At 37.9% G+C, this 23,857-nt stretch overlaps 1 protein-coding gene across 3 annotated transcripts; it reads left to right on the forward strand.

Annotated features, from left to right (window-relative positions):
- Positions 1-245: 245 nt before the first annotated feature.
- On the forward strand, positions 246-23,361 carry PPIG (peptidylprolyl isomerase G). Of its 3 annotated transcripts, none has more exons than XM_005519776.3 (13): positions 246-412; positions 6,679-6,758; positions 6,870-6,944; positions 9,092-9,199; positions 9,705-9,749; positions 11,626-11,713; positions 12,804-12,833; positions 12,926-13,065; positions 18,737-18,941; positions 19,958-20,125; positions 20,619-20,703; positions 21,615-21,751; positions 22,089-23,361. In XM_005519776.3, exons 2-13 carry the CDS (start codon positions 6,698-6,700, stop codon positions 23,203-23,205), a joined length of 2,259 nt encoding a protein of 752 aa, XP_005519833.1. In that variant the 5' UTR covers positions 246-412; positions 6,679-6,697; the 3' UTR covers positions 23,206-23,361. The 3 variants fall into 3 exon arrangements, with proteins under 3 accessions (XP_005519833.1, XP_087914977.1, XP_014105036.1); XM_088058851.1 differs by lacking the exon at positions 246-412 and adding an exon at positions 548-565; XM_014249561.2 differs by lacking the exon at positions 246-412 and adding an exon at positions 595-708.
- The last annotated feature ends 496 nt before the right edge of the window (positions 23,362-23,857 follow it).

Below are 23,857 nucleotides of genomic sequence, written 5' to 3' on the forward strand. Positions count from 1 at the left end.
GTCTAGCTAGAAAGGGCCCGTGTACCTGCCGCGCTCCAGCCCCTCCAGCTCCTTACCGCACCGCGCCCGCCCGGGCCTGGGGCGGCGGGGCCGACGGGCGCGGGGCAGCGGGCGGGGCGGAGCGCCACTGACGAGCCCGAGGAGGCGGGCGCCCCTCCCCCAGTCGCTCGGGCTCCTCGCGAGCGGCCCACGCCGCCGGGCTGGGCCGTGCCGCTGCTCGGGACCCCTCGCACCCTGGCCCCGCCGGGGCAACGCCGCTCCCGCCACCACGCTCCCCCCGCCCGCCCTCGGCGCGCCGCCCCCGGGTCGCCGCTCCCGCCCTGTCCGCCACTGACGCAGTCCGTGCCGCACCAGCTCCAACATGGCGGCAGCGCGGCGCTGAGCAGCGCGGGGCTACGAGGGCCGCCAGCGGGTGAGTGCCGGCCACGCCGCCGGGTAGCTCCGGGCGCCGGCGCGGCCGACTGAGGCCCATCGCCCCGACCGCGCCGAGGGCCGAGCCGACGGTGGAGGAGGAGGAGGCCGCAGCACCGTGGGGCCTGAGCCTCGGTCACGGCGGGGGTAGGAGGTCCGTCCCCTCACGGCCGGCCTGCCGCCGCTTCGGTGCGGGCCTGGGGCGGGCGCCCGCGCCGCCTCCTCCCACCCGACCCTCGTAAGGCCCAGTCGCCCGTGTGCGGGGGGCAGACGGACCGCGGCGCTCGGCGCATCCCGGTGAGGGCGGCCCCTGAGAGAGATGGGGTGTGAGGAGCTGCGAGCGCGGCCCGAGGCAGGCGGGAGCGGCAGGGGTGGGTGAAGCGGCGCACGGGGCCTGGCGCACATCGCTCCGGGGGTCGGGTCTGCCAGGCTGGCTGTGCCGCTCCGTAGCCTGGCTAGCTGTGGGTCTGTGCCCGCAGCGAGCGCCCTGGTCGGGCTCGGGTGCTGTTGGGGAGTTTGAATGAGTCTTCCCTCTTCCCCTAGACGAGAAAGGAACGGGGCTGTCTGCGTACCACATGTTCTCCCCTCTGCAGGCCTCTCCTTGGGAAGTGGAGCCTGCAGGAGCTACCGTGTCTGGCAGGAGACTCCTCTGCCTCTCTTACGGATTTCCTAAGGCGTTCCAAAGACTTTTATTAGTGTTGAGTTTCAGGCTCATTCTGTTTGCAGCCATGATCAAACTATAAGTACTGCGTATATATGATTGTACTTTGAGGCCCTGAAGAGACTTTGAGAGACTTAAGAGACTTAAGAGAAATAGTTCACTGAAACTGTGGGCAGAATATCTATTCTAGTGATAAACATTGCCTTTAAGTTCATTCGCAGTTAAAAAATTTATCAATGATGATAAAGCCATTTTGGCCAGTAGTTTCCTAATGTTTGGTTAAGTTAATTATATTTAGTAGTCATCTGAGACCTGTTTTAAGAGAAGGGTCAGACCATTATCTTGCATATAGTCTATTTTCTAAGATGTATTTTTTCTGAGCGGATATTTTGGCAGTTTCATGGATTTATTCTATATTTCTAGCAGAAGAGGCTGTTTTTTGGACAAGGATAAATGTTGTTAGGGTGTGGGGTTTTTTTGGTTGGTGTGGTTTTATATAATTATTTTATATTAAAAATTAATTATTTTATATTATTTTATATTAAATATTTTTCCCGCCATTTTGTTTCACTATTCCCATTTCATTGGGATCCAACATGTCTCAGACTTTCAGTTGTTACCACGATAAAAATTTGGTAATAATTTGTAATTTAGACATGATTTATGGAGCATTAGTTTGTCTTAAATATTTTCCTTTTTGTGAAGTAGATCTAAAGGGTAGAATAAAAAGGATAGCAGCATCAGTAGTTCTCTGAGAACACCCTTTGGGACTATATTTCGCATTAAGACTTCCCATTCTTTCAGTTCTCTTCTGTGAAACAAACATTATTGTTTTAATTAGCTAGCAGTCATCAGTCTGCTATTAAGAGAAGATTTGGGTTTTTTCCCCTCATAGGATCTCAGAAAATCTGGGCATTATGAGGGAATTTAGAGTGAAGAATATATAATGGAATGGAGGATTTTATTGTGTTGCAGCATGATTTCTCCACTACCACTTCACTCCTCCATGCAATGGAAATTTAGGAACCTGCTTCCATTTGGAAGTAGAGTTAATGAGTGCCAGGGAAAAAATATGGCCATCTTCTAATGCAGTGAGGTTTAAGTCAGAGGCTGGGTTGAAGCATAGAAGGGATCTAGAGTAGTAGAGAAAGGGGTAGAACATGAGAATAAAAGGCGATACAGCAAGATTTTTTTGGTACTGGTTGACAAATATGGTTCAGCATTCAGAGCTGTCTCGTACTGTTGCGTGGTTGTCTTGCCTTACTCTCATCTTCAGTAACCAGGTAGGGAGGGATTCCGCTGCTGAATCATTTTGGTATTTACCTGACTTGGAGATTACACCCTGTAAAAGGCTTTTTTCCCCTTTCATACAAAGTATAAATTTGCATTTTTGTAGCACTTCTGAGTTTTAAAAGTTCATGGATTCAGGCCTGTTCAGAGTCACACCAACAGGTGCATTTATTTGTGTAGTATCAACCCACATTTTTATTGTCTTCAAGTGACTGCAACCACTTAGGAATGTATGTTCTGTGTTCACTTTGTGCATTTGCAGTTTCTGAATGCAAAGTTTTGCTTTAAAATACATTTCTGGAGATTCTACATGCCTGTCTTTGAAATATGTATCAATGTAGCTTAGTCTTGCTGCCTTTGTAGATGGTGTGAAACAAAATGCTAGGAATGTGAATTTATATACTTTATTGTTCACTTCATTTGGACATTGAATGAAGATCAGTGCAGGTAATTGTAAATTGATGCAAGGAAGCACATACAAAAGCAAGGTAAAGGAGAAATTCCAAATCTGAAAGGACTGGTGATGACAGGGAAGGAAGTGAAGGAATAGGACACAATATATATTTTTCCTACTAAATACATCTTCTCTTACTATTCTGTCCTGTACTGAGACTGAAACAAATCAGTAGTTCGGCACAGTTATAAAGAAGGTAGTTTTTTCCCCTCCTATAAAACTAGGAAGTACAGCTATATTGTAAAAATATACTACTTTCACCTTCTTTGGGATGCATGACATGCTGATACTCAGTTCATGTGCATCTGTGAGTGCTTTCTAGCCTGTTCAGTCAAAAGATTCTAGTATGTGGTAAAAAGTATTGTTACCAGATCACTGCTAGCACAGGTAATTTTGGAAACAAAAAGCCCCAAGGTATGTTTTTTAAGCATATCAACAAATATCAGTGATAATCCCTGGCAGAAAGATGCTTGTGAACTGTTTGGGATAGTTATCTTTTTCCATTGGCACAGATCATTTTGAAGGAGAAGAGCTGCTGGCAGCCTGGCCTTGAGCTGGCCAGCTTTATTCTGCAAATATTTAGACAAAATAATGAGGCTGATGGAGGTGTGAAGTAATGTGAACCCTGAGGGACACTGTTGGTGAAATGTTGGTTGTTGATGCAGCTGTTCTGACAAGACTTAAGTACTTTCAGTGTATTTGTAAACAAATACCAATATGCTCTAAGCTGAACTGTAATTCTGCTTTCAGACATAAATGAAACAAGCCCTTTTTTTAGATATGCTGAAGTGATGTTCTAGGTGCTTGGTTGGCTTTGGGGTTTTTTGGTTATAGATTCTACTTAGATTTAGTAAGATCCTCTTCAAACAGAAGTTGTTTGAGAATGATGAATGACTTGAAAGTTTCAGATTAGTACTTGGGCTGTTAGTTTGTCCTTTCTTAGAGTTTTGGAAGGAAAAAGTGAGCTGGCTGACCAAGATTGTCCTGCATAGCACATATTTTGAATGTATATATAGTAAGCATCTTTTGAAATGTCATCAAATTGATATCCTTTCACTAGTGAAATTCCATCAAGTTCGCAATTAAAAAAATGCTAGGTATTAAAGAAATAAGAATATCCATGTTCCAACTGAAAATAAATTTTGAGAGAGAAATAGCACAAGTCATTTAAGCCCTATTGTTATCAGACATGTAGTGCTCCTGAGCTTATAATTTTCTGACTTCATTATAGATGCTTTCTGACTTTATTCTTGGCGTATTTTTAGGGGTTTTCTTTGATGGTTTTGTATTTAACATTCAGACCCCCTTAATACAGGCAGGTTTTAAATGATCAGTATGTAGAAGTTTGTGTTTGGTGTTACATACTACATGAACAGAAATGACTATTTTAAGGATATAATTATTATTATTATTATTAAAGGAAAATTTGTAACTTGGTAGTTGGCCCTGTTGCACATCTGGAAAAGGTCTGGCTGAAATAACAGGGCAAAGGATACTTAAGTGTATTGGAGAAGAAATGCTCACTTGACTTGTGAGGTAGGTAGGATAAATGTCACTGATACCTTAGCCTGGTTTTCTAGGCACCATGAGCTCGAGTGTGAGATCAGTTTGCTTGGTCTGGTGTTTGTCCTTTCAGGGGGGTACATACTGACCCATTGCCATACCTGTCATTTAGAATCAAGTACAGCTGGTGTTTAAGGGATATTACTGGAGGAGTTAGGGAAAGTGCAAGGTACACTCAAGGTAATGGTTAGAATATTGACTAACTTTGTTCTCCTGTTCATGAGACAATGTAGAGATAGAAAACCATCAAATTGAGAAAATTTGGTGAGGACAGGGAGTTGGGTAGAATTCTTTATTTCTGCTTTCTCTCTCCCATCCTCTACAAACAGAGTTAAAAATTGACTGACATAGATATATTTATATTTATTTCACAACTTAGCTTTAGTCATCAGTTTGAAATAAAAATTGTCACGTATTAAGCTAGTTGTCATTTATTTTTGGCTAAAATACTGTATATAAATGTTAAGGCATATCTCTACATTTCTCAAGCAAACTGCTTGTAAAGCAGGAAATTCCTTCTCACTTAACACTAGTATTAAATGCTTAAAGTTTGGGTGTAAGCAGCCAATCAGTTGTGGTACTGATGCTCCTTAAGGTCTCAGTTCAGTTAAAACTGGCAGTTCTAGCACCAAACAATATTTATTATAGCATTTGTTGCGGAAGGTTTTCTTGAAAGAAGTATCCCCATTCAGTTGTGTAGTCTGTTCTGCCGCTGACAGTGAGTGGCTATGCTTTGGCTGGTCTCAGTTCTGAAAGCAGCCTGTCCACACCCACCTATCTCATCCCCTCCCTTGGCCACAGCCCGATGCCCTTGTGCTGCTCGCAGCCTGTGCAGCTGTGTGCTGACCTGGGAAGTCTCCTGCTAACCTGATGACATGGAAGTTCCCAGCTGTGGACATCTTCTCTACTTAGTTCTTTGCCGGCTACAAAATTGGTTGTACTAATAGATGAGAAATGCTAATTCAATTCAAGCAGATTGAGATAAGCCTGCTGCTTTGGACCAGTGTTCTGGCTTGTGTGTATTAATGTTTGTTGAACATCTAGAGAATATCTAGTGAGATTCTGCATTTTTTTTAAAATCTTCTCATGCTAAAAATCATATCAATAATTAACTACTGAGTGGTGTTTAATTTAAACCAGTCTTGCATTGTTGTTGTGATTTTTGCTGTGTAATCTTACCAAAATGTTAGGAGAGACAGCACAAGTAGAGAGGCTATAGACTAACATGATTACGCTGCTGTCTTGATTTTTTACAGCCTCCTTTTCTTGTGCTGAGAGTGACAGATGGTGACAATTGAATTTTTCAAAGGATGTTCTGTGATACAGCAATGACTGAACCTTTAGGAGAGATGTATGCAGTATGTCTGCTATATTTGAGCCATGTTTTCTGGCAATAAAAAATAATTAAGACTGAAAATGTGTATTCCAGATTCTGGAAAAGGAACTCCTGTCTTATAGATCCTTTTGCTGTTTGGTTGGTTGTTTTTTTTCCCCAGACTGAAGTAACTCAGGATAGGGATTTAGAAAAGGAAAAGAATATGATTATACATAGTGTTGGAATGTTGGAGATGCAAATGGAATTAAGATATAGCTTGTTACACAAAAATAAAAGGATTTATATAGTCTAAGGGAAAACTTGCATTAAAATTCTCTATAAGGAATCAGAGAATCGTTTAGGTTGGAAAAACTCCTTAAGAACATTGAGTCAAATAGTAAATCTAACAGTACCAAGTCCACAACTAAACCATGTCCTTAAGCAGCACTATGCATCTATACATCTTTTAAACGTTGTCAGTGATGATGTCCCGAGAGATAAACAATGACATAAAAGGAAAAGAAACAATAAAAACCCAAAATAATTTCATTTAGCAGCAGTTGTAGAACAGCTGCACCCTTGTATTTTTTTGTCCGGAATGGTTTGGATCCTAATTGGAGAAATGCCTGGTAACTGCTATGACAGGAATACAGGAAGTACTGAATTTTGAAATTTGAAAATTGAGAGCTAAAGTCTTGTCCATACCTCACAGTGTTTTTTTCTTTTGTATTTCCCCATCTGAAGTATGGCACTCAAGTTTAAATTTAATGTTATTGCAACAAACATGAAGAAAATCATTCATTTGGAGCTACAACACATGAAAGTGACCTAAGTACTTGTCATTTTCTTAACTTCTAAAAAATGCTTATGTTCGGCATCAGGGATTTGTTTGCTTTTCTGCAGATTTTATTGACCTTTGTATCAACTTAGACATGATTTCAGTACACAGAAGGGAAAACTGAATTTTATTTTTATTACTTGCAGTATTTAGACTTCTGAAGCCATGGGAGTGAAGGTCCAGAGACCTCGTTGCTTTTTTGACATAGCCATCAACAATGTACCCGGTAAGAAAATGAAAGTATCGATTCAGTAGCATGATATTCATGTAAGATATCTATAGGAATAATACAAATACCATTTAACTTGACAATTAATATGGTGGTTTTTTTTCCTAGCTGGAAGAGTGGTCTTTGAACTGTTTTCAGATGTGTGTCCAAAGACATGTGAAAATTTTCGCTGCCTTTGCACAGGTTTGTAGATTTTACTATTTAATCTGTAATTTTTAATGTAATACCATGTTAACTAGTTTGATGTCTGTTATTTTTTGTGACATTTTCTTAAATATGAAAATTAAGTTCAGTGTTGCTTCTTGGCACCTCCAAAGATTTAGCTCATGGTACACATATGATCCTACATGTATGATGTAGAGTCAGAACAGTTGTAGCTTTGGTGTAGTGTGTTGCAGGGAGTATATACTAACCAACTTTAAATACAGGCACAGTAAGCTGATTTTCTGTTACTAGCACAGATATTACTGTTCACATTATATGGCATCATCCAGTCTTGAAAGGTAGCCAGCAAGAGGTCATCCATACAGACTTACTTTTCAGTCTTATGATACTTTGAAGAATTCGAAAGGTAGTGCTGGTATTCATCAGTTGTTTTTTCTGTTATTTTAATTTCGTAATGGAGACCGGTGATTTCTACTCCTGTTGAAAGTGTATTTCTTGAGGAAAATACTCAGAAGGTTCTCTCTTGGAAACATTTACAAAGAGAGTTATTTTCCTGTGGACTGCATACTTTTGGTGCAAATTGCAACAGATTAGCAAAACTTGAGTTTATTTTCACTAGAATAACTTTGTGAATACATAAATAGCATATCTGATTTATATCTTCAGCTTTTTCTGCTTTCCTTTCCTTCCTGCTTGGTTATTTTTCAGGTCAAGAGTCTGTAGCGGTTAGTAGTGAATCCCTCAGCAGTACTAATATGATCTGAATCGGGTATAGATATATAATTACATTCAGGTTAAGTTAACTAGAACATGCAGCACACCATTCGGGATGTCTGCAGGAATGTAGGTATTATCTGATCTGATGATAGGTTTAGTGGCACAAAATCAGATTATCAAAATTTGTTAACAAATTTGAACTTTAATGATTTTTAATGGCTCTGACGACGTTAGCACATGACCATGGCATTCTTGATCTGCTGTCAACTTCCCAAAGGTCAGATTATTGAATAAAGGTGTTACTCCCTACTACTGCCTTATATTTGTGAATTGAGGTCTTTCAACAGCATTTCAGGTCAGCAACAAGTATGACTATGTTCATCCTTTGCTGCTGACATCCATAATCAAATTCAGATCCTGAACTGTTTTGATGCCTTGACACATATAAGAATAGTTACAAAAATATACAGAAAGTTTATAATATTGATCATCAGCAAATTATTAAGACTTTTGTTTTCATTACTCATCTGTTTTTCTGGAAGTTTTGAAAAGTGTATGCTGTCTTTGTAAAACAGGGATCATTGTTTTCCTGGCATATGCCAGGTTAGTGAAGCATACACAGCTTCACATTTATCAGAATTCCTATCAAAAGTGGTTTTTTTCCTAGTCATTCAAATCCATATGGAGACACCAGCCCGGTACAGGTTAAGTTCAGAGGTAACTACCCTTGACAAAAGCTGGCAGTTTAATTGCTCAGGATAAGATTGTTGAAAGATGCTGTCTAACAGTTTGCCAGCATGGAGAGGAAGTGGTCTTCCCTGAGAAGTCCCACTGATTACCTTACTGTTACCTTGAGGCTGGCTCTGCTGTTCACAGGACCCACCATGAGCCATATATCTTGTTAACTCAGCAGAAGTATTGTCTCTGAGCAGGGAGAGGCCATTGTGTTGTAGCTGAAGCAGAGTTTGCTTAAGCAGCAGAGCTGATGGAAGGGAGGAAGATGGCAGTTGTCATCATGAGCAGGGGAGGAAATAAAAGTCCTCCTTCCCCCTGCCTCTATGGCTTTCTTACAAGTTTTTATGCTACCTTAACCTTGCTGTGTTTGAACCAGTGATCTGATTGTTTCTTGCATGTTTCTGAGCAATACCACTTGTCATAAATGTAAACTGGATGCTTAACTTCAGTCAATCTACATGGAAGTGACCAGAGTCATGTACTAATGTCAGTAAGGAGTTCTTCTAGTATAACTGTAGAGACAAAAAGTAGTGTCTGCGCTGCTTTCTTAAATGCCAGTTTCTTACTGGTATTACAGGTAAGTGTCTGCGTCACAAGCCAGTTTTTCAGAGCATAGATGATTTTGGTTGAGTGCATTACATAGCACTTTCTTTGTAATGAAGATTCTACAGATGCAGAGAGTAATTTTTGGTTTTGTTCATTCTCTTCTTTAGGTGAAAAGGGTACTGGAAAGTCCACCCAAAAGCCATTGCATTACAAAAGTTGTCTGTTTCACAGAGTTGTGAAAGATTTTATGATCCAAGGAGGTGACTTCAGTGAAGGTATGACATGAATCTTTATATAAAACTTTACTGCTTATGTAATAAAACATTGCAGAAGTTCTGTATAGAACATTTACTTCTATTAGTTATTCTCTGACAGATATCACTGCTTTTTTCCCTTTCTTCTGTGTGAGAGCCTTTCGATGAGAATTTGTATCATAAACTTATATATGTGCATGCACACACATACACACACTTGCTCAAGTTACCTCAAGTATTCAGAGAACTAAATACTTCTATTGAAATGATGATGTGTGAGAATAAAGTATTGTATCCGCTGCTGGGAAATAAAGAAAAAAAGGAGACTGTTACTGAATACATGGGAGAATACTTTCTTGTTTTCCAAGTTTTTTGGTTTTGGATTACAAAGATGCATCTTGATTGTGTTTGCATGTCTTGAAGAATAATGTCAGTGACTTGGATGCAGTTGCGTCAGTATTATGAAGCACCTTGCACATAAATTGACTCTTTTAATCACTTTAACTGACATTTTTCTTCTTTTAAGGAAATGGCCGAGGAGGAGAATCCATTTATGGTGGCTTTTTTGAAGGTAAGAGTTTGATCAGTCTGCTCTATTTCAGTGTTAAAATAAACATTCGCCTTTACATTCTGTAGTCTCTGTTGTGTAAATCTGAATTCCATTTTTTTTAAAGATTGGTCTTGAAGGCCTTTGACTGTCCTGTTTAAGTTATTTTACTTTTAATATATGAGCCTTTTTAATGACTGAAAAACTAAAACTGAACTCTTTGTATTTGTCCCTTTTACCAGATTTACACTTTTATTGTTGATTTTAGACATTTACTTTTGGCTTGGTCAGCTGTCTAAAAGCTGGGGATGGACTCCTCTTTGAGGGAAAATGAGAACAATGTTGATGGGGTTGGGTTTCCTAGCAAATTTTTATTTAAAAGAATACATAGAGCCCTGCTTTCCTGAACCCAATATGAATTAATGATAGAGCTTTTAATTTTCTCACAGTCCTGGTTCATTCTTAGCCAGTGTTGGAGAAGTTATAGTTGCTGTGTTTCTCAGCCTGTGTTTGTTCAGAATGTAGTGGAGCATCTGTGTTTCTCAGAGCAGTTGTTGTGTTACACCTAAGCTCATGTGCTGGGTAGCTGCCACCCAGACACAGTTAAGCCCCTCTCCCCTCCCAGATACTTATTCTTTTACCATTGGTTGTTGTCTGAGCTTGCAGGACACAAAAAAATTATTCACTGCTGTAGTAGGGCCAGTCTGCAAATTTATATCAGACCTTGAATGGAATCAACAGTTTGCAACTGCCAAAAGAGGGAGGAGTCCTTACCTTGCGCTGACTCTCCAATCAAACCTAATTCAGCTTGCTAAAATGCCTAAAGATTATTGTAGCAAAAAAAAAAAATATATATTTCTATGTTAGTGAGTGGATCCAGTTAAATAATTTGGCAAGAATCAGAACCAACACAAATGAAGCTAGGTTTGAGGAAATGTATGTCTGGGAGGAATGGAAAAATGAGCACAACCTCCACTTACCTTCTGGCAATAGCAGGCTGGCTGTTCAACTTGGCTGGCCACAGTATGAAACTGAATTTGTGCAAAGTTTTGCTTTTGTGGATCAGTTAATTAACTGATGCACCATAGGATTAGATTAATGGTTGTTACTATTCTACAAGTGATTTGAGAGTGAGTGCCATCCCTTTCATGGCTAGTCACAGTAGCAGTATGAATATTGTACGTTTTACTTTGTTAATATTTCCTTCTGCCATCTGTATCCAAACAGTATTGAACAAATGTCCTCATGTCTGAAGAATTTTCTTCCCCCAAAAGCCATTTTGCTGTTTTGGGAAAGAAGGGAGAGAATTATTTCTTACAGCTGTCTTAAATGAAGAATAGTTGTTTACATTTTACACTTTTTTAATTTCATAGTTTCATTGGGATTTAGTTTGAACTATTAACAATTACTTGGTCATAAGAAGTAGGATTCATTTAAGTTAAACTAATTTTCTTAACGGCCAACTTGATAACTGTCAGACAAACAAGCTGTTTGGGATTACTATCTTAACTATCCGTGTGCAGTAAAAAACAGAAAACAAAATGCAGGAGAATTAGGGATTTATTAATAGTTAATACACAGCTTCTATTTCAAAGAAAAATAGAGCAACAACTTGGACATCGGTGCTAACATTAGTAGGAGACCGATCTTTTGTGCAGGAATACTAAATTTTAGGTTTTTTTCCCCTCAGGCTATAAACCATTGATTCATATTTCTCCTTGTTATATAGAATGAACAGAATGATATGTTTTAAAAATAGCTGTTATTTTTAGTCTATTTTTAATACAACTTTTCATTCAAGTGACAAGATTTATTTAATTAGGATTAATTTACTTAGACAATAGCATTTACCTAAGCATATATCGTATGCTTATAAAGTAACTGAAAACACTTTCTTTAGATGAAAGTTTTGCTGTAAAGCACAACAAAGAATTTCTCCTTTCAATGGCCAACCGAGGGAAAGATACAAATGGTTCACAGTTCTTTATGTAAGTATTGAAATGTCTTGAAATGTGTATATGGTTTACTATTTGTAAGCTGTAAAGGGAGTCCTTCTAAATATTGAAGACTAGCTCCTGTGCGAAGCTGAAGTTGTTTTTTTACCAAGTTGCCTGGAAGCATTGCTAATATGCTTATTTTTTACCCCTAATGTGCTTTTTAGTATTTAGTTGTCTGTGAAAAAGGGCTTTAGGTAATTTTCAGTAGCTGTTTTCTAACTTGGGCAATAAAGCAAGCCTGTTAGTTTCTTGCACAATTCTTAGTACTCTAATAAATTGTTTTCTGGAAGGCAGCAAAACAGTTCTGGGAGCTCTCCAAAGTAGTAGAGGACATTTTTAATCACAAAATAGCTTTGCAGTGCAGTTGTACTTACAGGTAAAACTTAAATTCTAAAGATACATTGCAGTAGACTCTTTTAAAATCTAAATTATCTACAGAAAATATTCTCAAAATAAATCACTCTTACCCATGTTTCATGGCCTTAGTTAACATAATGAGTTGTGGATTTGAGCATTGAAACCTTGTTTTGGGATTTCTAAGTCATCATTATTACTCCAGTTGTCCCAGTTTTCTACTCTTCCATAACTGATGGGTATGCCTTAGTAATGTTAGCATAGGGGAAAGCTGAGAGAGTCAGTTCTGCTTCTGTGTCAAGTAATCTGCACATGCAGATACTTTTTCTTCCAGTTTTCTGGTTATTTTCTAATATATAGAAGGTTATTTTCACTTCTGCAGATCTTTGTGTCTGTTCCTGGTAGTATTTATATAATTTATTAAGTAGAAACTTCTTATATCCTATATGAGGATTCTGTCTAAAAATTTATGTGCAATTTTTTATTTTTTTCAGTAAAATGTAATAATCAAAGTGCTTCATTGAATAGGAAGTTTAACATATAAAACATTAAATACTTTTAGTTGCACACAAACATAGACTGATACATATCAGTTTTGTTCAATTCTATTAGTGTACTCAAAATAATGCTCACCTTCCTATGTGTAGATTACATGCTTTGAATGCTGACTGCTTTTCACTAATACTGATTTTGTTTTTCTCTTTAAATTAAAATCTGGAAACAACAGAACAACTAAACCTACACCTCATTTAGATGGGTAAATATCTCTTATTTCTTCTTACTTTTGTTTGGGAACTGCCTTGAGAAAATTAAGTGCTAAGAATGCTAACTTTTGTTTACGTTCTTCAGGCATCATGTTGTTTTTGGACAAGTCATCTCAGGTCAGGAAGTTGTGAGAGAAATAGAAAACCAGAAAACAGATGCATCTAGTAAACCATACGCTGAAGTACGCATACTGAGTTGTGGAGAGTTAATTCCAAAATCCAAAGGTAAAGTTGATCTGTACCTATGAGGTAATTTTGCTGGTTTTCTTCCATGTTGGCTGCTATAAAAATATTTAGAAACTTACTTGTGATAGATGATGGCATGGTTGGTGAGCAGGTGAATAACATTGCAGAGCAATGTCTTCTAAAGAACTTAAAAATTGTTGATGCAAAAGACATTGAAGAACAATGATACATGCTTTTTTTCAAAGCTTCTCCTGTCTTGAATTTTCTTATACTAGCTACATTTTAGTACAAAGCTGGAAAGCACTTGTCGTATCAAGTAGAGTGCTATGTTAAGAAGATTGGTGGCAGTCTGGCTTTATTTGATAACTTGTAGTTCTTCAGAATTGAGCTTGTTTCAGGTTGCTCTAAGGTAACTTCAAAACACGCACTTAAATTATAAAAGCCTGGATTTGGCCCTTTAGGTCATACACTTTATAAGTTACTATAAACTATTCTTAAAGAGGAATATGACAGAAACTGTCTTTCTTTCTGGAAAGGATGTCCTGCTCTGCCATTTCAGAACTGAACATAGTGTGAGAGCTTGGATCAAGCCTTATTTTCTAAGAGAAACAGAATCTAAGATGTTCCTGTCACCATGGAGAATCTCATTCACTGAAAGCCAGGATGTTTGTTTTTTAGGAGCTACAATAGGGGATCATCCTGCTATTTCACTCGTAGCATGTTCTGTTGATATGTTGTGGGAAGGGTTGCACCAAGGATATTGAAGCACAACACAAGAATAATGGGTTTTTTGGCCAGAGGAAAATACAAGCATTTAAACTTCAGCTTCTTATTTACTCACCTTCTTTTTGCTCATTTATTGTGATATTTGGCAGAATGTCTTTGGCATCTGACGTGATCTCTTCAACAGGGAGAGATTCCAAGCAAAGTTATCCTTTGGCTCCTGACTTCTGAAAGGTTCTGAGTCATGCCATGTGTTATGATACAATTATGGTTTTCTTGGACAGTATTCCAGAGCATGGCATCTCTTAGGAAATGCACAGGTGGTGTAACTAGAAAATAAAACGGTAGAGATACAGGATGGGTGAAACTAGGGGATGAGATACTCACTCGCATAGATGTCTTCATCAGATTGCCGCACTCACTTTGAAGTCCACTCTAGAGCTCTTGAATGACTAAATGAAATTTTTGGCACTGAGCAGTCTAATGAATTACAGGCTTAAGGCAGTGCTTGTCATCCAAAGAGTGAATGAAATAAATACAAAAAAAATTGTCTTCCCTCTTAAAAGAGGATGGGCTTCTGGAAGGATTTGACTTATGTTGCCTTTACCCATTTGTCTGTGTTCTTGTACCTCTGACTCAGTACTGGTGCATTCCTGACAACTCTGGTTCCTGTAGCTGGCCTGGTGTGCCATGGAGGGAAGTTGATGCCAGGGTGATGGGATAGCCCACTCTATAAAGCTGTAAGACTCAGTTCTAGATAATGATGGGCAGTAGGAATGTTTGGAGAACAAGAAGCCTTATGCACCAAGATCAGACACATGAAGAACAGAGCAGAGCATGGGGAAATATGATGGCCCTGATGGGTACTAATGCACAGCCAGCCTGATAAAGATGCAGTGTGACAGACCATGGTGGAAATTCTGGTATGAATCCTGTTTTCGAAAGGGGAAGGCTGTGTCTAAGACCTCCAGTGAGAAATGGGCCACTGCATGTGAAAGATGGCAGCATGGCTGGAACTGTTTGCTGATAGCCCAGCATGGAACCACTGATGAGCTGTGCTGGCCTGAAGCAGTGGAAAAAGGAGGAACAGTGTGACAGCACATCAGTTGAAGCAAATTTGCCAAACTACAATCCAAAGGTCACAAGTGGAGCAGGAGAGGCCCTTGGACTTGTCAGTTACTGGGAGGGGAATCCATATAGGAGGAGCAGTTTCTGGGATGCAGTCAGTGTCATGCAAGATGATCAAGATGCAAGTGGAACTGTTTGTGGTACAGTACACTCCCATAGGGAGGCAAAAGGGAACAGATTCTGTGAATTATGAGGCAATTATCAGGGAAGGTTACTTTTAAGAACTTGATTTTAAGACAAAGGAATAAGGAGGTTGTCTGTGAGGGACCTACAGTGATGAATTTCTGTGGGAGGGTACATTAGGATATCAAGAGAGCCTTAAATATTTATCATATGAGTTTGTGTGGTAGGCAGCACAAAGAAAGGGATTAGGTCTTCATGGAATGAAGATAGAACTGATACCTGGGTTTAGCAGGTAAGATGGCTAAAGTGCGAAGATGGCACTGGCAGAAGGAATCACAATAAAAGAAAGGTGCTTGGTATGAATGTTTTGTCACAGGTTAAAGTTGAGGAAAGGTGATCTGATTTTTGGGCATCATGGTAAATAGCCAGATGAAGTGCTGTATCAACTATACAAATTGTCTCCTTATGTAGAGGAATTTTATTAATTTAGAGATGAGTGGATGATGATCGAGCTATGTTACTGGATGCTATAAATTGAGTGATACAGTGATCACTATTGCAATATTTTAGAGGCCTAGATAAGCTTTTAATGTGGGATTTGAGAGGATGATCACCTAGCAAAGTGGAATGTTTGTCATATTTTCCTTTGTTTTTCTTTTTTTTAGTTCCTTAAAGTTGGAGGAATAAGTGAAAATGAGAAGATTTAAAAAAATTATAAAAGAAGAATTTCTCTGGCCAAGTGGTATAATTTTTAGAAGATCTTAAAGTTCTAGGGAAAATCCTAAGATCTGGAGAGAAAAAAAAAGAAAGCAAAGTATTAACACAGTGTTTAGAAAGATTATTACAGCCTAGCTAAGCTAATACAGTTCACAAGAAAATCTGGAACAAAAACCATATGTTAATTTTCTTAAGGACAGGTGGGAGTTTGGTACCAGTTTTGTAGAAGAGGTTCTAGTCAACAAGCTTGCTGCACTGTTGGAGGTCCTATACCTTTGCTGAACCAAAGTCATATGGGACACATATCAAGACTGTAAAACATTGACATTCTGATTCAAAACCAAAAAAACGAAATGGCTTTGTGCAGTGGGCAGTTTTTAATGAGAGCCTCTAGTGAAGATTTCTTATGAAAAGTGAGTTTCTAGGGCATTCTGCACAAAGCAGTGCTAGACTTGATTCATGACTTCATTGATGTCACATATCTCTCCCTGTAGAATCACTGCTTGGAAAAGTGTGCTTTCTGCAATTAAGGTAGACTACAGCTGCATTCATAATTTATAAGGTTATTTGATTTGCTATAAAGTAACTATTTGCTTGTCACTGCTGTGAATTACAAAATGGTATTTGTTCTTATTTTCATGCCTGAGCCCAACTATTTTCTGGTCAGGTCACTTCCTAATTTCAAGCCATGGGGCTGATGTAAGACTTATTACAGTCCCTAACCAGCTGAGATGCAAAGAGTACTTGTCTGTGTCGTGCAGCATGATCAGGTAGATCACAAAGTCCAGCAAATACTGCAGGTCACGGTGAATGGAGTAGGAAGTGATGTATCTGTTTCAGATGTGGTCATGAATTGAAAACTGATCCTGAGGGTAATGAGCTGAAACATTTGGACTGTACATAGAAGTCTGTTTCTTGATGACCTTCATGTTCCAGGATTGGTCTCATGTGTTGTAATCTGTAGTTGGACAGTACCAGGTTGGTTCAGTACTCAAAACAGCATTTGCTGCTGGACAGAGGGAGTTAGATGTCACCAGAAAGTATATCCAAACCCTCTTGCCAGATACTCTGTCTTTGCTGTGTAACTAGTTCTGGGCTTTTTAGTTTTGTTTGTTGTTTGGGGTTTTTTCCCCATGTAATTTCACTCCCTGTCTACTGAAGGATTTCTCAAATACATCTCCCCTTGATGGCTTGCCCCACGTTAAGAATCACATTTGTTGAGGTAGTAGCTCACTAGCTTCCAGTTCCGTCTATTACTTACTTATGTAAAAATAGTAACTTTAATATACCTGAACTTGTAACAAGAATGCAGATAAAACTGTCACATTTTGACACACTTGAAACATATGCAGGAGGAAGAAAAGACAAGAAATAACTGCATTTAATAATTAAATAATTATGAAAGCATGTAGGGAACACTGTGGCGTCATATGAGGATTTGTTGACCTTTGAATGGACCAAAACTGAGGGTGTAATAGATCAGAAGCATTTAACATTTTTAATACTTTTTTTGTGTTCTTAGTATTTAGAGGTGAGGTGAGATTCTTGGGGTTTTTTTCATTGCCACCTGGCCTACAGCTGGTTCCTTTGATTGAAATGAATTAGTAAAATGTTTGGTTTTCTCTTTTAAGTATGTGCTTGTTACATTCTGTAAATACATATATATATATTGACAATCTAAAACTGATACAAAATGTTACAGAGACCTTTTATTAAATATAGTGCTAAAATAAGGATGTTGAGCAAAAGTTTGAGAACAAAGAGCAGTTATCTTGGTCTGGGCATACAAGAAAAATCAGAAATATAAAGAGAGATGTCTTTTGGAAGCATTTTGCAAGAAGCCCTAAAAACTTCTGATGAGAACAAGCTGATTCCAGTCAGCAGGCTGCCCTGAACTGGTAAGAGTACTTGCTAGTTCATGCTCTGCCTGGAATTGACTGGAAGATCAGTATACTCTGTGAAGGACAGAAGTTTTTCAGATGGTTGTCTGGCTTTTGTTAGTTGTATCAAGTGAAGCCTGTGAATAAACACCTAGAAAACAGGATGTGTAAATCACAGAATTACAGTGTATTCCAAGATGGAAGGGGCCCACAAGAATCATCAAGTCCAGCTCTTAAGTGAATGGCCCATAGCAGGGTCAAACATTGGTGTTAACACCGTGCTCTGACCAACTGAGTTCATCTCAGTTGTCACACAGCTGTGACTTGTGTCTGTGATGCTAAGCTGAAAAATGAATGGGATTTAGTGCAGTAGGATTGAATTTCATCCACTCTACCACTGTGGTGATTTGTTAATAATGTAATGTGAAAAAAGGTATCCATAAAGTGTATGACCATAAAAGAGGCCAAGATTGTTTCTGTTGGGATGCCTGCCAGGTCTCTAATGCAGTTCTGTGGATTAAGCTCCAGCTAGCTTGTTGTCACCCAGAGGTGTTATCTCAGCCTGTTCAATTAGAAGAGGAAACCTTTTACTACCCTTTGTATCACTGCTCTCTGAATTTAAGACCTGACAAATTAGAATAGAGAGCTAAATTCAGTGAGTACTTGGTTTAATCTGTGCCTCTTGTTTTCTGTTTCAGAATTTCTCTTGTTAGTGATTTGATGAAGTCAGGTGAAATCTGAACCTAAAGAATTTTTTTTTATGACCATGCTGTAAACAAGTTTTAAAGAATTCTTTGTATGTAGCTTATGTTGTATAAAACATCGTCAGAAAATTTACATGGTTCTGCAAGTGCTAGCAAGTATAAATTTTAGACTTAAAGTTTCATAAAGCCAAATCATGAAAATTATTAAAGTTTCATAAAGCCAAATCATGAAAATTATTTGTTTTTCTAGACATATCCTTTACTGTACTATGGAGAAACAATTTCCCAATGTCAATTTGTTCTTAAGTATTTTGATGAAGTAATCTCATGACACAATTATAAGAATCTGAGAGAGATACTAGATGGGGTGATTTTTCTGAGATAAGTTTAGAGGTGTTTGATATTAAAATGTGTCTTTGCTATTCTGATCTAAAGCCAAGAAAGAAGAAAAGAAAAGACACAAGTCATCTTCGTCATCCAATGACTCGGAAAGTTCAAGCGATTCAGAATCATCTTCTGATTCGTCATCGGATTCTGAGAGTGCTTCAGAAGAGAAATCTAAAAAACGAAAAAAGAAACACAAAAGAAATTCCAAGAAACATAAGAAAGAAAAGAAAAAGAGAAAGAAAAGCAAGAAAAGGTCAGTTTTGAGATTTGTTACAGGTACACCATATAGTGCCATTCTCTTGTCTTAAAACTACAGACTACTTTTCTGTAAACTTGCAATGCAGGTTTTGCAGTCTGGGAGATAGTTGGTTTCCATACACAAGAAGAAATTTTCTGATATGATTGTGAGGGGTCTTATACATGGGCCTATGTACTGCAGCTTGGAAAGGAATGGGCTAAGACTTCAGTTGGCTTCAAAAGTTGAAGGAGTGGTAGGTTTGAAATGAGTAGGGATAGTTTGTTGCCGTAAATTTGCTTCTGTACAATTCAATTTGAACCATATGCAGTGGAACTTACAAACATAAAGTATGCAGGAATATAGTGTTAATTAAAATTAAACATAAAATTAATAAATTACTTAATTTTTTTTAGTCTGATATGCCAAAACTCTTGCAGTTTCACTGAAAGATATTAAAACTGAGAAGTGTTGCTTCTGAGAACGTTATTTTGAATCTAATAGTTTTGTTATCGTTCGGTGTGAGATAAAAGTTGTATCAGTGCAAGTCACATTTTTCTAAGACAGCAGTGAAATTTAAGAAATGTTCACTTAGGGCAGTGCTGCTGTTTCTATGCACCTAGGCCTGTTTCACAGCAGTTTTTAAATTGCTTGGAATTACTGTAGTGTATAGACAGTTATATATGCTAGTGTAAAATCTGAATTTTTAGTCTCCTGATAGTGTTTTTAAAAGAAAATAAAGGAAAAAAAGGTGTATCTAAATAGAGAGTATGTATATGTAAAGAGAGTAAAGTGTTGCACCATTGGAATTAGTAGAGAAAAAGCATTGGTCAGAAATCTGCTGCAGTTGTATACTTTGGAGCAAAGGTATCATGGGGAAAAAAAAAGTTGTTTCTGAAATAGCTCTATTTTCTGAGATTCTTGTGGTATCATCATTTATGGAATTAAGAGAATTTCTTAATTATTTAAATAGATTGAAAGATCTTTCTTCATGCAAATAATTCATTATGCATATTTCCTATTCAAAAATAAAGCTCCTCCAGTGAAAGTGAAGATGAAAATACCGAAGCACAGCCATTATCTACTGTCCGTCCTGAAGAAATTCCTCCTGTACCTGAAAACCGGTTCCTGATGAGGAAAAGTCCTCCTAAAGTAGATGAGAAAGAAAAAGAGAGAAAAAGCAGAGAGAAGGAAAGAGAGAGGTAGTATATCTGGTTTAAATCTGACTATGTGCTGGCAATGGTATGGTCACATTACTCTTTTAGAGCTCTAATGTGAATCTTTTCCATATTGAACAGTTCCATGTTGTAAGCACTGCTGGATGAAAAATAGATTTCTCCCTTTATTGGAAACTGCTGTCTTTGTCCTAGAACAAAGGCTTAATCTTTGAAAATGGTTTTAGTGAATTAAGAATGTATAATGACTGGCACAATTTCATTTAGAATGCATTGGAAATGTCCCATCTGAGTCTATAATTTATTCTTTTTTCAAAAATTTAAAAAACCTGGAAATCTTGTAAAATTACTGTGGCCACAAATTGAATTTTTGCTGTGTAGATGTTACTATATGCTGTAAAATAAAATTGTGGGTTTTCTTTTAGTTGCTGAAGAGGTTTTAATATTGATTTTCCTTACTTTTTAATTGTACAAACAATATAAATATTTTTAATTAATTTTATTTTTTAATTATTTTTAGTAATCTATCAAATTCACAGTCAACATACCAGAGAAGGCTGTTAGTCACCAGATCTGGAAGAAAAATAAAAGGAAGAGGACCAAGGGTAAATATTTGTAATCTGTTCTTCAAATAAGCAAGGTGGCAGTACTGTCTCACCTGCTGGTGTTACTAATCATATTCATTGGGATAGTTGATTTAAAAAAAAAATAAATTGCATCATAATTGATTTGAGACTTGAAGGAGGACAGAAAAGAAAATTAAATTACCTGTTTACATACTGTGTCTGTTTGAGGAAGGGGGTGCGAAAAAAAACATAAAGATGTTTAATTTAATTATTATTTATTTAAATAAATAATTTAAATATAATTATTGTTTAATTTAATTAATATTTATGTAAATTAAATTTTATATTATATGGTAATATTTAAATTGGTGAATGGAACTAGCTCAAAAAGGGTTCTAGTGAACACAGAACCAGTAGAACATCAGTGCTAAGGCTGTGGGGAAGACTTCTTTCCTTTTTGACGGTGGAGGGAGCTGTCAAATTGGCTTGTTTAATATTGTGAAACCTTATGCAATGTGCTGCATGTAGCAAATGTTTTTAATAACTGAAGTCTCTATCCCTCAAATTTTTAATAAAGTCTTTAGCAAGGATTCTGAAGTATTGTTTTTGTATTGCCTGTCAAAGATAAGAATCTTCATTGTTAGCAAACAGCATTAGCATTTGTGAAAATTAATAGTAGCAGAAAACCTCTCATGAGACTACAAAAATCCTGACGTAGACCTTACCTTAAAATCAGTTGTTTGATCAGACACTTTGTATTCCCTGTTTAGTTGACTGTCAGATACATTTTCAGTAAGTTAGTAACTTGTTGGTGGAAACTTTGTATATACATGTGAAGCGTCATGTTAGGTGCTATGTAGAACCAACTACCAGAGGTGAAAATCTTGCTCAGGTATCACAGCATGTGAAACTCAAACTAAGCCATAATTTTTTATTTTTTTTCCTCCAAGCGTTACCGGACACCTTCCAGATCCAGGTCAAGAGATCGATTCCGGCGCAGTGAAACTCCTCCACATTGGAGGCAAGAAATGCAAAGAGCTCAAAGAATGAGAGTGTCTAGTGGAGAAAGATGGATAAAAGGAGACAAGTAAGATTATTTATTTCTGTAACATGCGCATACATATTGATTTATTTTTTTTAATTTTTAATTCTTATTTACTTTTGGTTTGTTTATTTAAAAGTAATACCTATTATCTTAGATTTTGAATTACAACTGCTTCCAAGAAGCCGAGGTGCTGACTTGGTTATCCAATTATTTAGTTTTGTCTCAGTTTAAGTGTGCTACTGCAAATACATAGTCATGAAAATTAATACAAATAATCTGATGTGAAGTTTTAGTTGTGAAGCTGTCTCACTTCTGGTTTAATTTTTCAGAGTGGAGGGAAATGAAAACTTTTTAAAAATTGTACATTTTTCTCTCCAAGGAGTGAAATAAATGAAACCAAGAAAGATAATCAAAAGAGCCCAGGAAGAGGAAGAGAGAGAAGAATATCAGACCACAGGCAAGTTTCTGAAAGTCCAAGCCGAAGAGGGGAAAAAGAGAAGAAAAAAGATCACAAATCCAGCAGTAAAGACAGGGAGACAAGAAGAAATTCAGAAAAAGATGACAAGCATAACAAAAGCAAAACCAAGAAGAGAGCTAAATCTAGAAGCCATAGTAAAAGCAGAGAGAAATCAAAAAGTAAAGAAAGAGAGTCCAGGCACAGCAGACATGATGAAAAGAGACTAAGATCAAGAAGCAAAGAGAGAGACCATGAGAAAGGTAGAGAAAAAGAAAAGCGCTATGATTCCAGAGGGAGAGAGAAAGAAAGAAGTAGGAGCAAGGAGAGAAGTAAAAGAGCGGGCTCAAGAAGTAATGAACAAGAGCATAGGAAGAGCAAAGACAGGGAGAAACGCAAGTCAAGAAGCAAAGAGCGTGAGCATGCTAGAGGAAAACACAGCTCCAGCAGCAGAACAAGGGATCGAAGCAAAAGCAGAGACAGGGGTAGGAGAGGAAGATCAAGAAGCAGGGACAGGGATCGTAGTAGGAGTAAGGACTATTCAAGGAATAGGGATAGAGAAACAAGAAGGAGAGGAAGATCAAGAAGCAGAGAAAGGAGAGGTACACCAGATAAATACAGAGGAAGAGAAAATAGGAGGAGGAGAGAATCAAGTTCAGAGAGGGATGAAAGTCAAAGCAGAAACAGAGAGCGGTATTCAAATAGGGAGAGTAGAAGCTCATATAAGAGGAATGATAGTGAAAGCCAAAGGAAGAGGCGTTCAAAAAGCCGTGACAGTAGTAGTCCTGAATCTGGCAGAGATAAGAAGTCTAGTAGAGATCGGGATAGAAGTCCAGATTCAAAAAAGAGACCAAGTAGCAAAGAGGGAGAATCAAAAAAATCATACTCACGCAGCAGTAAAGAAAAGGAAAAGACCAGATCCTCAGCAGAAAAAGAAATAAACCAAAAATCAAAGAGTCAGGAAAGAGATCATGCCCCTAGTAAGGATAAAAAGTCTGATCGTGAAACAAGTCCTGGAACAGATGATGACAGGCATGGATGAGTTTGTGGACTTAATGTTTCCATTGTCTCAAAGTTTTAGAGACATTTTGGGGAACGCCTTTTTTAAAGATGTGGACTTCAGTTTGGTCTTTTGATAATCTAAAACCTGGATCATTTGTACTGCTAAAGTTTTAATAAACTTGAAATGAAAAACAAATTACATGTGTAATACAGTGTGCTGTGTTTTAAATATTTCATTGGATTATGTATCCTTGTGTGTTGTCAGCTAGAAAGGTAACTTCCATGCCACTTTTATTTTTTACCTGATGAACATAGTTCAATGCAAGCAATGTCTGCCTGTGAAGAGGCTTGTTCCATATATGAAGAAGAAAGCTGCAGATAAACTTCATGTCATCTTAAAGCTAGGAGAATATTGCAAGGTGTCCATTACTCCAGTCATGCTACATCTGTTTTTCAGTAGGTATAAATCCTAGGAAAATTTATTTATAGAGGTAAATTATGTTAGCTTTTATTGTAATCACAAAGTGAATTAATTTAAGTAAATCTTGGTTGTTTGTTCTTCTGTCACTGCCGACAGTAGAATTCATTCATGTTGTGAGGCAGTCATCTGTGTTTAGGAGTCATTTCCTTGTCCTAAGAAAATTTCTAAGTGCTCATCAGCATAACATTTTTCCCCTGTAACCTCTTTCCAT

Source organism: Pseudopodoces humilis, chromosome 8, assembly GCF_049639895.1.
Source record: "Pseudopodoces humilis isolate 2021_Gansu_Grassland_sample_001 chromosome 8, ASM4963989v1, whole genome shotgun sequence".
NCBI classification, from domain to species: Eukaryota; Metazoa; Chordata; class Aves; order Passeriformes; family Paridae; genus Pseudopodoces; species Pseudopodoces humilis.

Excerpts from the sequence above, each read along its gene's own strand:
- PPIG (XM_005519776.3), top strand. The coding sequence starts at position 6,698 with ATGGGAGTGAAGGTCCAGAGACCTCGTTGCTTTTTTGACATAGCCATC. Across the intron at positions 6,759-6,869 it reads AGCCATCAACAATGTACCCG|CTGGAAGAGTGGTCTTTGAA; the intron begins GTAAGAAAATGA and ends TTTTTTTCCTAG. Across the intron at positions 9,750-11,625 it reads TTATGGTGGCTTTTTTGAAG|ATGAAAGTTTTGCTGTAAAG; the intron begins GTAAGAGTTTGA and ends CACTTTCTTTAG.